This window comes from Penicillium cataractarum, assembly GCF_028827025.1.
Source record: "Penicillium cataractarum strain IBT 29864 chromosome Unknown utg000002l, whole genome shotgun sequence".
Lineage (NCBI taxonomy): Eukaryota > Fungi > Ascomycota > Eurotiomycetes > Eurotiales > Aspergillaceae > Penicillium > Penicillium cataractarum.
In genome coordinates, this window is record NW_026622738.1 from 4,258,109 (window position 1) to 4,271,567 (window position 13,459).

Here is a 13,459-nt window from a genome sequence, read left to right on the forward strand (position 1 = left end):
GGCCCTGTTAAGACATTCTTGTCTTCCTATTCCTAAGGAGATTGCTACATTTCCTCTGCTGCCGGCTCTATATATGCAGCCCGTCCTTGACCTCTTCAATGCTGATAATATACTATAGTGAAACTATGACGGGAGTTATAGAATTCTCTCCTCAATATTTCCGTTCTTCTGGAAAAGAAGTGCGAGCGAAGATTTTGGTAAAGTTTGAGAGATGAGGGAAGCTGAGTACTACGGCAAATTATCAGTTGACTGGCTTAAAAGACTTTTTCCTCTCTCACAGGAAAGGACGATACTAAGGCCAGTAACTTCCTTCTATCTCTCTAACTTTCCACCTTGCCCTTCCTTCTTAGCTCTCTCTCAGCTCTTTCTCAGCTCTTCGTCTTATATTATCTTCCTAGATCTTCTTCTTACCTCTTCCTATCAGTCTTCTGCTCTAGTGTGATCAACTCAGGTGTCTTCCTCAGGAATTTGAGAACTGCGAAGCGGATCTATCCTTGCCCGGGCCCATGACATATCGACAAATCCCCGAGTCGCTGGAAAGCAAGTTCTTCGCCTCGTGCAAGGCCTGCCAGAGGTACTATAAATTTGAGGTCCGCAGATTCAGTGGAGAGTACATGATTTTTATTAGCACGAGATACCTTGATGTGGGTCAGGCTGTGGCTCGAGTGGGTATGCCACGGCTATCACTCGGGCTTACGAGAATGGTGGAAGAATCAAAGAATTCCCAGATGATTGTTCACGGTTTCAGAATTGCCCCGGCGATGGAAGATCTAAGAAGATCTTGTCCGAGGAGGAATTGATCCTCCGAAACGTCAAACTTGTCACTGAGCACAAGTACGAGGCCGAGCTGACACTTATGATGGCCGAAAGTGGAATTTGGTTTGAGCGGCCTGAGATTTCGTGAAAATGTGCTTCTGCTTTTAGGAGGATTTGATTCAGGTGGAAGACTTTACATATCTAAGGAATCATCACGGACATTCAAGACAATGCATAGGGACTGTTAAACTTAATTTGCCAGTAGTAGGCAATCATATCTAGTGAGGGGTATTCACTTTGCGCGATATTCATGTATTTTCTGGATGTGTAGATTTAATATTTGACCAACCTGGGCTTGATATGCGATGCTTTTAAGTTGTTGGAGCAGTTCGGTAAAAACCGGGTGCATATGCCTGAGGCAGAACATCACGCCCGCAATATCCCCTGTAAGCAGGCGGTCAACTTCAGCAGAAAGCAAAGCCAATGACGCATCTTCTGCCTGAGGCGGCGAGGGCGGAGAAAAGAAAAACACCGCCGACCAGAATTTTGATTCGGGCCCGAGGATCACCAACGGGGGATTATCTCCATTACTCACCTCCCTTTCTCTTGTCGCTCTTTATACCTGATCCAACCGGGGGATCGCTTCTCTCTTTTTCAAGCATCGGCATCCCCCCTACCCCCCGGCCCCGACCGTATTCGGGAGTCCAGTGTCGGCTCATATTGCCATGAGCCTGACCTCGCGAGTGTTCGGCCTGTTCTCGACAACGGCGGCTCCGGCGGACTCGACTGCGACAGCGCAAACCCCGGCCCCTTTGGTTCATCATGAGATAAGCCTTCCTGGCACTACCCGGCATGCCCGGGGTGATCATATGTTCGAGGAGGAGGAAGAGCCCCGTCCACCATATCTTCATGTATGATCCTATCCCAGGTGGCGCACAGGCTACACTATTCAATTTGCGGATACTGACAAAACACACATTCATAGGCAATGCTAGCGGGTGGAACAGGAGGAACATGTGGTGATATGTTGATGCACTCGTTGGACACCGTCAAAACCCGGCTACAAGGCGACCCGAATATCCCGCCTCGATACACATCGATGACCTCTTCATATGCGACCATCTACCGACAAGAAGGTTTCTTCCGTGGGTTATATGGTGGAGTAACACCAGCCGCGCTCGGCTCTTTCCCCGGTACGGTGGTGTTCTTCGGTTGTTACGAGTACACGAAGCGGGCGATGATCGATGCGGGCATCAACCAGAACATCGCATATCTATCGAGTGGTTTCTTTGCGGATTTAGCGGCGTCTATCGTTTACGTTCCCTCAGAGGTTTTGAAGACTCGACTACAACTTCAAGGCCGATACAACAATCCACATTTCAACTCAGGTTACAACTACCGCGGCATGACGGATGCCTTCCGAACCATTATTCGCCAAGAGGGCTTTTTGGCGCTGTATCACGGCTACAAAGCTACAATTTACCGTGATCTTCCGTTTTCTGCCCTTCAATTCGCATTCTACGAGCAAGAGCAAAACCTGGCGAAGCAATGGGTCGGACAGCGAGACATTGGGTTGGGCCTGGAAATTCTTACGGCTGCCACTGCAGGTGGAATGGCTGGTGTGATTACTTGCCCATTGGATGTGGTTAAAACCCGCATCCAAACCCAGCAGAATCCTCCGTCCAAGTCCAGTGGGTTATGTAGCGCGAAATCCGTGACCGATCACGTCCCGAAGGAAAGCCCGCGGCCCCATGCGCCGAGTTCGTCCCAGTCCCACGCGTCGTCGAGGGCTCACTCGCGACCTATATCCACCTCATCACCCTCAACGTCGGTCTCTCCCCCTGGAGCTCCACGGTTAGACACCTCGTCCGTATTTACGGGACTGAAGATGATCTACCGTACCGAGGGGCTTGCGGGGTGGTTCCGCGGCGTGGGCCCACGCGGTGTGTGGACCAGCATTCAAAGCGGAACTATGCTGGTGATGTACCAGTATCTCCTCAAGCAACTCGAAATTTACCATGGCTCTTTGGACGAGAGCCAACCGTTGTGATGTTCAACTTAACCTGCATGCATTTTGGGACGGGACCTACTACTTCATTGGGGTGGCGTTTATTGTTGCTGAATCTCCTTTATTTCTTCATCTTGTGTATTCTTCTGGTCTGTTGGAGGGCCTTTGATTTGTGTATATTGCTGTTCCCATCTCCCATTGTGATAGACAATCCTAACTAGACCGGCCTAAGGGCCTCATTGTACCATAGCTACATCATTTGTGATAATACTTTCCATTCTACTCTATCATTTAAGAAAAGAATAAAATAGGTACTAATTATTGACTAAACAATAAAGTAATTATTATGGAAACTATCACCTCCGGTGGAACGAAGGAACAAAAGGCAAACGCGCTAGCGTGTTTTGTTTTGGCGATCCGCGTGTAAACAATTCCCAAGTCCCCTTCAATTCCCCTCTTCGCCCTTGCATCAACTCGCTTTTCCCCTCCTCCGAAACATCCATTACAATCTTACGGTTACTTTGTTACTCTGCCACCCCAAAATCCAATTTGCTTTTATCCGTCATTTGATGGTCAACTTGGATAAAGTTCTTTCCTACTTACATCTGATCAAAACGTGCGCCCGCATTGACCCGGATTCTTATTCATCCAACAACCCACCATGTCAAGCGGCCTTCCCTATCTGAACAAGCTGCGCAAGCCGGAGCTAGTCGAGTTTGCAGAGAAGACCGATCTTCAAGAGTATGTATACATGATCGCGCAGCCAAATCCCACGCGCGTTATCGCATTGCTGTATCGGATCCCGCGCTGACACTGGCCGCCACCATCGCAGCTTCTCCGACTATAACAAGAATGAACTCGCCGTCGCGCTTGACAAGCACTTGAGCAGCAATCGCGCGATCTTCTCTGGTGAGAAGACTCTTGCCGATTACTATAAGCGCTTGTCTGCGCCTCCTCGCGGGGGATCGCCCGTCAAGCGCGAGGCCAAGGTTGAGATCACCCCCACCGTCAGGAAGACGCCGGGCCGCAAGCCCAACGCGCAAAAGCAAGAGGAAGCAACGTAAGTATCACCACCGCGCAAAGGAACCCAGGCGCGTCGCATGCGACAAATCTATCATCATGCGATCATCGTGTTAACCATTTGCGACAGTTCATCCGATGAACCCTCGTCAACTCGCCGTACAGCAGCAAAGTCGCCCAAGTCGCCAGTGTCGCCCAGCGAAGTAGTGCGCCGGTCTGCAAGCCGTGTTCGCGCGGCCTTCGACGTGCCTCCTTCCCCAGCCCAGGTGACAGACGCTATTGATCGGCAAACCACCCGCGTGCGTGAGGGTCTCGAGCAGGCCTGGACCTCATCGGGTGTCACGGAGCGCACGCACTCCCTGCGCGCCAACTTGAGCAGCCTCTTCGCGATCGAGGCTCTCGTCGTGCTTGTCGAGGCTTACACCGTCATGTTCGACCAGCTGCCCCTTCGCTTCTTGACCACTATCAAGGCCAACCCTACCCTGCACACTCCCACCTTCCCCATCAAGGTCCCCGATCTGTTCCGTCTGGTGACCCCGGGCTTCTGGGGGCCCTTCACCCTCTGGCTTCTCACCAATCTGATTCTCCCCCTGATCGCTGCCTACTTCTTCAACCTGAGTTGGCACGCCGCTACTGGCGGTGGTGCGCGCCGTGGTCGCTCAGCGGCTTCATCAAGCACTTTTGACCCGCTGACCTTTAACATTGCCAAGGCGCTCCTTGTGTGGAAGGTTTATGTCCAGGGCTTTACTTTCTGGGGCATGTACAGCAACCTTGCCCTTGAGAAGGTCAACACCGCCATTCCTGGCAACTACTACGGCATGTGGACCGGTACCGCCATCGGTGTCATTGGCGCTCTCTACGAGGCTATTCTGCGCCGCTCGTAGGTATAGTCAGGCTTTGCCTTGTGCTGTACAGGTTGTCTGCTTTGAACAATTGCAGACGAGGATAAGGGACGGATCGAACGTTGTAGTGCTGGATGATGTGAATTTCTTGTATTGTGCGGTTTTTATTTCCCCTCCCCCTTTGCGTTTCCCTCTTGCCTCGCTCCACTGGCGCTAGTTAGGACCTCTTTTTGTCCCCCTCTTGGTTGATATCCTCGGAATGTTGAAGGCGTGTCGTTGCTTGTTGTTCGCTTCATGTTGGGTTATGGGATCCTATGCTTTGTTTTACGTGTGGTTCACGGATCGAGTCTTGAGTTGTTTTTTTTCTGGGATATGCGATGATGCGATATGTGATATTGGCTTGTTTTTACTGGCTCTTTCCTCATTTTGAATTACCTATCTTCTTGGTCTCTCGTTTCAGCCAGAGGAGGCGCCCGGGTTTTGAATTTTTATTCTGGTTTTTGCCTTGGTTTGTTCTTGGTGGTTTATCCTTTGCCCCCTGTGACTTTCCCCCCTTTTCTCTTTTCTCCATTGGACCTTTTTTCTCTAGTGCGATTTTGGTTCTTGGCTTGAATCTATATGGGGGGATCCATTCCATCGATAGTATAGTAAACGTTTGACACCTTCTATCTCGTAAATCTTCGAGTCCACGTAACCCATTAAGCCCTCTTCAACCTCTGTGCTAGCTCCACAGTAAACAAAACAGGAACGGACGTCGAGACTTCTACCTTGTCCGCGCGAATGTGATTGCTCGTAGATAATTGGCCTCCAATCTCGGTATGCCAGTTCTCCACATCCCACTCGAATCCCTGCGTGGTAATTGACGCCGGAGCCGAGAGCGGGATGATCCCGATATTCTCTTCGAAGAAATATTCTGGCTGTGCACTACCTTCCTGACCTCGCTTCCTTTTCAAGTGTGATTGGCTCTCCTTGACCGGTGAGTCCTGGTCGTCTGGGGTATCGGTATCCGGACGGTTCGTAGCAGGCGTATAGATGATATTGTTCCCCTCTTGCAGAATGAAAGTGATACTTTCCTCTGAAATCAGATACAGGTTTCCGCCCGCGCCGTGCCCGAGTTTCTCAGTCTCGTCATGGGCGTTTGGTTCTTGGGATTCGCGTAGTTGCCGTTGTGTCTGCGTCATCATGTATAGATGATGGATTTGTGAGAATGCCTGATCGACACGGCCACCTAGACCGCCGAGGATGACGATCTCGAGGGTTGATTGCGATTTCTTTGCTGTGGCTGTGGTTTCTTGGGTTGTGCTGGCTGGTTTCCTTTTTTGGCGGCGGGGAGAGGTGATGATCTCTGCTGCGTGGCTGTTGAGGTATTTCAGGCACTTGGTGAAATCTGTCGAGTATTGATCGGGATCTTTGATGATGGGTACTCCTAGGTCTTCGTAGTGTTTTCGTGTTGATGGATGGATGGAGTCCAGGTCGCCCATGATTTGATCGGGGAGCTACTCCACAGATTAGAATATATATCGTGAAGGGGGTGATCATGGTCCCATGTTTGAAATACTGGGGTTCAGGTCTCAATTGAACCTGTACATTCTATATAGTTGGACAAGCTTGTTCAGGTAGTAGTTTCTTACTTCGGTGGATTCATTCCCATGAGTTTTCATCATGTCGTACAGACGGTTAGCCCCGCCATCGGCGCAAATGATGTAAGAAGCTGGGTAGAGATGGAAAAGTTAGCACTTTCCCCTGTTAAGACCTGATCAACGGGTATATGCATATATGATATTTGAGGTTGGTAACAGAATCCCCAGTCCTCTTCTAGTGGGCTCTCACCATGTTCACTTAATACCCCAAACGCCTTTTCGTTGATTGGCTGGTTCAGAATCAACAGGGCATAGGGTGAAGGACTCCCTTCAAGCCGGAAGAAGCAGCTTGGATCCCACTCCATAGTGCAAGATAGATCAAGCTCAAGTAGCTGGTATCGTTGAGACTCAAGCAAGGGATTCTTGAATATCGCAGAGCTTCGGTGCAGCCGTCGAAAGCGTTTGGAGTCGCGTGTAACTCGGAACCGCGCAACGTGACTGGCCCGATTTCCAAACCTCAGGCCGAAATCCACTTCTCTTTCCACCAACTTCTCCGTCCGCGGCTTCGGCTTTCTCCCCTCCAGCTCTTTCCTCTCGCGCCCCGAGGTCTTTCGCGGTCTCCTCGGTATCGGTCTTGGTCTCAATCTGACCTCTTTCTCTCATTCTCTGCATCATGTTCCGTCCCGTCGCCCGAGCGCTTGCTCGCGCGCCTGCTGTCGCGGCCCGTAGCCCGGCAAGCACTCGATTGATAAGCACTGCTGGTCCGACCTCGAAATCGAGAACCTGGAAGAACACCTTTGTCCGCCTTGGATTGGCAGGTGGTGCTATCTACTACTACAACACGAGCAGTGCTTTTGCTCAAGAGCCTTCTTGTATGTCATGCCGCCGCTCGTCATTCCCTCCGCACCCGAGATGCAAAACCCGGTTCCTGTCGCATTACTGGGTCAATGGCTATTTGGGACGTTGGAACGTTGCTAATCTAACTATATATGTATAGTCTCCCTTCTCGGCCAATCTAAGAAGGAGAAAACCGCCGATTCTCCCGCCGCTACTCTCGACTCTATCACCCCCAAGATCCGTGAAGAGAAGGCCGTCGCCCGGTCTCAGCCGAAGGCCGATGCGCTTGCCCCCGAAGTTGCTGCCCCAGAGGCTGCTGCATCCGATGCTGCTGCCGTTGAGATAAACCCCCAGGTTGGAATTGACTCGGAAGAGCCCCCGAGTCTGCCGCGTTCAACCCGGAGACTGGCGAGATCAACTGGGACTGCCCATGCTTGGGCGGCATGGCCCACGGCCCTTGCGGAGAGGAGTTCAGGGCGGCATTCTCCTGCTTCGTGTACTCGAACGAGGAGCCCAAGGGTATTGAGTGCATTGAGAAGTTCAAGTACGTTATATCGAGGTTTACTTTCGCCATGGTGACGTCCATGCTAATAATTTCTACAGGGGTATGCAAGATTGCTTCCGGCAACACCCTGACGTGTACGGCGCCGAGTTGGAGGATGACGAGCCCGAGGGTGATGCCCCTGCACCCGTCCCCGCCGCCGAAAGCGACGCCCCTTCGCCCGCCGATGTCCCCGCCGAGCTCCCCGAGACCGACAAGCTGGTCCCCAAGGCCCATTTCGAGGCCGAGCAGCAGGACAAGGAAGCCAAATGATTTTCACGCCAGACCCATGCATCTCATTTGACGCCTCTCACCCTTTCTCTATAATGTGCGCCGGGGTTCTCGAATCGGGGTGTGTATTATATCAAAAGCCCCTTTTTTTCGCCTTCTCTACCTTGATTAGAGAACCCCGCGCTGCCATTTTTTCTCCTCTCTGTGATTGATCTTCTCCCGCATATTCATTCCCCCGTTCTGCGCTCCTATGTCGTTGGCCATCTTTTGTCTTTGTGTAACTTAGTGTATTGGTATGTCCTGTGCTCCGGTCCTGTTCGGGCGCTAAAAGAGGGGGAGATAGAATAGACTTGTTGCATTATGAAGCTTTTTATACACCGACAGTTTGAACACTTCCCATAGCCGGAGAAGGTCGGTACAATCAGTTCAAATCGCAAAGATCATGTGGGCGAGGCAAAAGTAGGCTTTGACATGGAAAGATTTTAGGTTGGTGGATATCTACTTAACGAACCTTACCTAGGTAGGCCTGTTAGCGACTTGCCGAGGCTATGTCATTAATATCAGATGTTCAGACTTTTCCGCTCACTCGGTGTGAACGAGCTTCATGCCTACCAGACAGTAAGCAGGCTAGAAACAACCAGCCCTGACATCCAGTCATTGATGAAGCTATCAAGAAACCCTTGCCTTTCCAGTCTGTATTATTTCATGCAGACACGTAAATTAGGTCGTCGATAAATAACATCGCTATCAGCGGTCATATGGATCTTGATATAATTTGTTACTCGCACGACAAAAGTGTCAACTCGCCACTTTGGTCAAGGAAGTGAATCATAACTAGCGCCGTAGCAGATAATATTCACTTTTCGAAGCGTTAGAAGGGCTAAAAGAAATATTGAAGATTCGAATAAAGATAAAATATTCAAGTCATCCTGTTTTTTTTTGCACTGCATAGTGAATGGCCCATCGGAATTGCGATATGTTCTCGTGGGAGATACAAACCAACGAAAGAAGATCAGATATGCGTAGCATGTGGAAAAGCGGCTTCTAGTGGCAGCATCAGATAATAACAATAGCGAAGGGAGAGAGAACAGCCGTCTAGATGACTAGATTCGGCTGTACGATCGAAGACAGTGGTGGGTCGTCGAGGGGCCACGCCTTCGATGGATAAGGACGATCTTGCCTTCCTTAATCTTATTCAAGATCGCTCTGTAGCTTTATGATCAGATATCGCAAGTCATTCCCAAATTGATATCAGATGTGATCCACAGATAATGCGGGGTTAGAGAATTGGTAGGAATAGGTGGCTACCCCACGGTGAACCCACGGCAATAAAAAAGGAAAGCGGTTCCGGAACGGGCAAGCAACTAATCGCCATACCTATTATGGCGCCGTCCATGAACATCATCGAAAGTACCAGTCGCCTCCCCAGGCCTTGTATGTGAAGCGTATTCTTTAATAATGCTCTGCGTCCATATGAACCTTGGTCTCCCTCAAACTTGAAGTTCTTGGGGTTTTGATCGTATCCGACAACTTTTCCCATTTCTACGGAGAATATTGATAGCTGCATAATGTCTACAACGACAACTACATCTACCCACCAAACAGTGATAGGGGAATGGCGCGATAACCCTGCCAGCGATGCCACTGACGTTCCATTCCAGGCCCTCGCGAGAGGTGACAAGAACGGGGTACTGAAGTTGAGGGGTATCCCAACTTTCAGAGATCCATATGCAAAGCGCCAGTGGATTCGGGAGCATATGGCAGCCGCGTTCCGTTTCTTTGGAAAGCAGGGATATGGAGAAGGTGTATCAGGCCATATTTCTGTCCGCGGTAAAAATGTTCTCCTCCAAAGTGGCTATTCCACTTCTAACGTGCCGCAGACCCTATCCTGCCGGAGCACTTTTGGATGAACCCCTTTGCGATGCACTTCTCTCTCATCAAGGCTTCAGATTTGGTTTTGGTTGACGCACACGGTTGGGTTACAGATGGCGGCAACCAAGCTATGATCAACGAGGCGGGATTCATGATCCACTCTGAGGTTCATCGTGCACGCCCAGATGCTATTGCAGTGGCCCATGCCCATAGCATCTACGGGAAAACATGGAGTGGATTTGGCAAGCCGATTGAGATGCTCACGCAGGGTATGGAAGCTATACTTTTCTGAAGAAATCCTAAGACTGCGTGCTAATTCCGTGTTGGTTACAGACGCATGCAATCTTTACGGAAAGGTCGGCGTGTATGAAGAGCACGGTGGCATTGCTCTTGCTGAAGAAGAAGGTCGCGCTATTGCAAAGGCCCTTGGAAAGCATAACACAGCTGCTATTTTGCAGAATCATGGGTACAGCCACCACTTTCCTGCCCCAAGTTGGTCCGTGGCAAGATCTTGCTAATTATGGGACTTCTCTATAATAGATCGATTACAATTGGTAAGACGGTTGATGAGGCAGCGTTCCTATTTTACAGCTTGGAGCAGGCCTGTCAATCGCAGTTACTAGCCGAGGCAGCTGCCGCGAATGGCGTTGACAAGAAGGTGATTTCCAACGAGGTTGCTCAATTCACTGCGGACTCGGTGCAAACTCCGGTGAGAAATATCACGTGGAATTAGAGTTATATACATATTCTAAAGGATGATTGATAGAACAACTTCTACCTGGAATTCCAGCCCGAGTTTGATTTGATCGTGGCTGAGTCGGGAGGAAATGTCCTCCAGTAGACTGGACACTGCGAGAGTGTTGCGAATGTTAGCCTTTTTTTAGTTTTGGTTGTATAAGTGATGAAACGTTATATCATTCGCTTCCTGCCATCCCGTGAACTTAATTCTAAAGTAGAACCAATAATCATTAATGGCCGATATAAGCTGAGTCTCACATGTGACGATGTGTTAGATTTAGTGCTGGTGATATGTGGTTAAATACCGGCAATCTCAATCCAAATGTATAACTGTAGCCGCTTCGCCATCGAGGCGATTTCTTCTAAAGCAGTTAGCTGGTCACATCAGGCACTTCTAGATAATTTGACACTGTGTCATGATTTTAATTCCAAACTATACGCTTTCCAAGATAATGACTACGTCAAGGATCCGATCGAGGCAAATCGATTCAAGACCTCCGATCGAGTTTCTGATCACAATAAAAATAGGGAGGTATTGAGAAAATAATGAATAAATATGTCCTAAAGGTGTGAGTGGCATTTGATCATTCTTTCAACTCCCTGAAGACTTTCTCATCTACTACCCATTATTGCGCTCTTTTTGTTGTATTATTTCCTTAAAGGGAGACGAAAATTGACATGAACTTAAACCATCTATCTTCATAGTTCAAACTATATAACCTAGGATTTCTAATAGATGTAACCTGCATGAAATAAACACACAAAGTGGGAGATTTATCAACAAAGCCAAATTATAGCACTATAAACCTGAGCCAAACCGCTGTCAATTTTAAAGGTCATTTCCCATGTTAACGTGCACTGCCTTGATCTGAGTGTAGGCTTCAAATCCAGCAGGACCCAACTCTCGTCCCACACCGCTAGCCTTGTATCCACCAAAGGGAACTCGGTGGTCACTATCCTGGCTGCTGTTCAGCCAGACAGTACCGGCCTCAATCTCGGCTGCCACACGATGACCACGACGGAGGTTTTGGGTGAAGACAGCGGCACCAAGGCCATACATAGTATCATTGGCCAACTCAATCGCATCTTCTTCCTCATCGAAAGGCACAATGCAGGTAACGGGACCGAAGATCTCATCCCGGTAGATCTTCATAGAAGGCTTAACATTAGTGAAAGTAGTCGGGGTAACGAAGTATCCCTTTCCGTTAGGGCCAGCAAAGGCCTCTCCACCGGTCTCCACAGTTGCACCCTCGGACTTTCCAAGGTTGATATAGTGCATAACTCGGTCATACTGAGCGCGAGTCACTTGCGGGCCTTGGAAGGTGTCTGTAGACCACTGATCTCCAATGATGGATGCGGTGCGGACGCGCTCCTTGAATAAGGACAGGAACTGATCATAGATATTGCGCTGGACCAAGATTCGCGATGTAGCTGTGCAAATTTGTCCTTGGTTCGACATGATTCCAGCGTGTGACCACTTCATTGCTTGATCCAGATCGGCATCGCCGAAGACAATCAAGGGTGACTTGCCGCCGGTCTCCAGAACCACCTCCTTTAGCTGAGCGGCAGCCGCCTTCATAACCTGAGCACCGGTGACGGTCGATCCAGTGAATGCCAACTTGTCAACCAGAGGGTGCTCAGTCAATGCCTGGCCAGCTTCACGGCCATATCCATTGATAATATTCACAACACCAGGGGGAAATCCAGCCTCCTTGATAAGTGTTGCCAGAAGGAGAATGCTCAGAGGAGTCTGCTCTGCCGCCTTCATAACGACGGTATTACCCGCAGCCAGCGCAGGTCCGAGTTTCCATGCCGCCATTGCTAGGGGGAAGTTCCATGGTATAATCTGACCGATCACACCATATGGCTGACGGAGGGTATAAGCAAACTTCTCAGGGGAGGTCTCAAAGGTCTGCCCAAAGCTCTTATCAGCCCAGCCACCATAGTAACGGAAAGTGCCGATCGAGTCGGGAAGATCGTCTTCCATAGCGAGAGAGTAGGTTTTGCCTTTATTAGATCGATGTTAGTAAGAAGTTGATAAGTATGAAGTAATATGTTTACCATTGTCCCAAGCGTCAATGCTCGCAAAAAGCTCTTTCTTCTCCTCAAGCAGCTCTGAAAGACGAACCAAAAGGCGTCCTCTCTCAGTCGCGGGCAGTTTCTTCCAGCTATCAGCCTTGAAGGCAGCCTTCGCAGCCTTGACAGCCCGATCAACATCTTCAGCGCCAGCCGCCTCAACGGTGGTGATCTCAATTTCGGTGCTGTGTGCCATCAATTGAATTAGTTAGGAGCCTATAGATGTATGGAAAGGCCTGTGGAGCAGAGACTAACGCTGGATCTAAAGTCGAGATTTTCTGTCCACTTGTTGCATTGACGAACTCATTATTGATGAAGAGTCCAGTTGGCTGTGTATACGAGTGGCCGTTGGGCGTAGTAAGGTTCACGAAAAGGTTGGACATTGTGATTGCGAGATTCGGGTTTAGAATGAATGAACGACACTAATTTCTCTCAACGAAGGAGAAATACCCTTCTATATATGCTAAAGACTCCTCATTCGTTCGGAAACATTTGCTCATAGTTCAAACACGAGATAATTGTGGTGGATTGCCGATATCACCACCCCTCCTGAATTTTGGGCAAGTCCGTCCATCGCCGGGTTGAATTCCTAATTTGATGTAATAACAGATCTCAAGGTTGCAGCAAGTTGCACGCAATCAAGGACGACAATGTCCATATTGATAAGCGGTTAGTCGGGCGGGGGGCGAAACTGAAGGAACCGCTTTCTAGGTTAGTATGGTTGCCTGCCGTTTCGAGAAAAACACTTCAGCGCCACAGGCAATCCGACTCTCCAACTCGAAATTCCAGTTGAATAGTTTCCCAAAATGAAAAATAGCATCTACTAAGGAGATTATACAGTGGCAGATAGTGTGATGAAAAAAATCTTAGCTCGAATATTTAAAGAGACTCGCGACCTCTATTTTCTAAAACCCATCTTCTCTACAGTCACCTCAACTACATCTACCATTACAACCTA

At 49.3% G+C, this 13,459-nt stretch overlaps 7 protein-coding genes across 7 annotated transcripts; 5 read left to right on the top strand and 2 right to left on the bottom strand.

The window, feature by feature from the left end:
• Positions 1–506: 506 nt before the first annotated feature.
• N7496_003571 (uncharacterized protein) lies at positions 507–904 on the top strand (the record flags this gene model as incomplete). Its single annotated transcript, XM_056696502.1, has 2 exons — positions 507–665; positions 749–904. 2 exons carry the CDS (start codon positions 507–509, stop codon positions 902–904), a joined length of 315 nt encoding a protein of 104 aa, XP_056558714.1.
• Positions 905–1,481: 577 nt separating this feature from the next.
• Positions 1,482–2,806, top strand: N7496_003572 (putative mitochondrial carrier protein; the record flags this gene model as incomplete). The annotated part of the gene is made up of 2 exons (XM_056696503.1): positions 1,482–1,667; positions 1,742–2,806. 2 exons carry the CDS (start codon positions 1,482–1,484, stop codon positions 2,804–2,806), a joined length of 1,251 nt encoding a protein of 416 aa, XP_056558715.1.
• Positions 2,807–3,425: 619 nt separating this feature from the next.
• Positions 3,426–4,668, top strand: N7496_003573 (uncharacterized protein; the record flags this gene model as incomplete). The annotated part of the gene is made up of 3 exons (XM_056696504.1): positions 3,426–3,505; positions 3,597–3,824; positions 3,915–4,668. 3 exons carry the CDS (start codon positions 3,426–3,428, stop codon positions 4,666–4,668), a joined length of 1,062 nt encoding a protein of 353 aa, XP_056558716.1.
• Positions 4,669–5,324: 656 nt separating this feature from the next.
• Positions 5,325–6,571, bottom strand: N7496_003574 (thiamine diphosphokinase; the record flags this gene model as incomplete). Its single annotated transcript, XM_056696505.1, has 3 exons — positions 5,325–6,122; positions 6,258–6,337; positions 6,457–6,571. 3 exons carry the CDS (start codon positions 6,569–6,571, stop codon positions 5,325–5,327), a joined length of 993 nt encoding a protein of 330 aa, XP_056558717.1.
• A 308-nt stretch (positions 6,572–6,879) lies between these two features.
• On the top strand, positions 6,880–7,857 carry N7496_003575 (coiled-coil-helix-coiled-coil-helix domain-containing protein; the record flags this gene model as incomplete). The annotated part of the gene is made up of 4 exons (XM_056696506.1): positions 6,880–7,078; positions 7,204–7,397; positions 7,427–7,587; positions 7,647–7,857. The coding sequence occupies 4 exons, from the start codon at positions 6,880–6,882 to the stop codon at positions 7,855–7,857; spliced, it is 765 nt and encodes a 254-aa protein (XP_056558718.1).
• A 1,526-nt stretch (positions 7,858–9,383) lies between these two features.
• N7496_003576 (class II aldolase/adducin N-terminal) lies at positions 9,384–10,528 on the top strand (the record flags this gene model as incomplete). The annotated part of the gene is made up of 5 exons (XM_056696507.1): positions 9,384–9,645; positions 9,696–9,956; positions 10,021–10,153; positions 10,228–10,396; positions 10,454–10,528. 5 exons carry the CDS (start codon positions 9,384–9,386, stop codon positions 10,526–10,528), a joined length of 900 nt encoding a protein of 299 aa, XP_056558719.1.
• A 726-nt stretch (positions 10,529–11,254) lies between these two features.
• N7496_003577 (aldehyde dehydrogenase domain-containing protein) lies at positions 11,255–12,884 on the bottom strand (the record flags this gene model as incomplete). Its single annotated transcript, XM_056696508.1, has 3 exons — positions 11,255–12,432; positions 12,487–12,686; positions 12,757–12,884. 3 exons carry the CDS (start codon positions 12,882–12,884, stop codon positions 11,255–11,257), a joined length of 1,506 nt encoding a protein of 501 aa, XP_056558720.1.
• Positions 12,885–13,459: the final 575 nt, after the last annotated feature.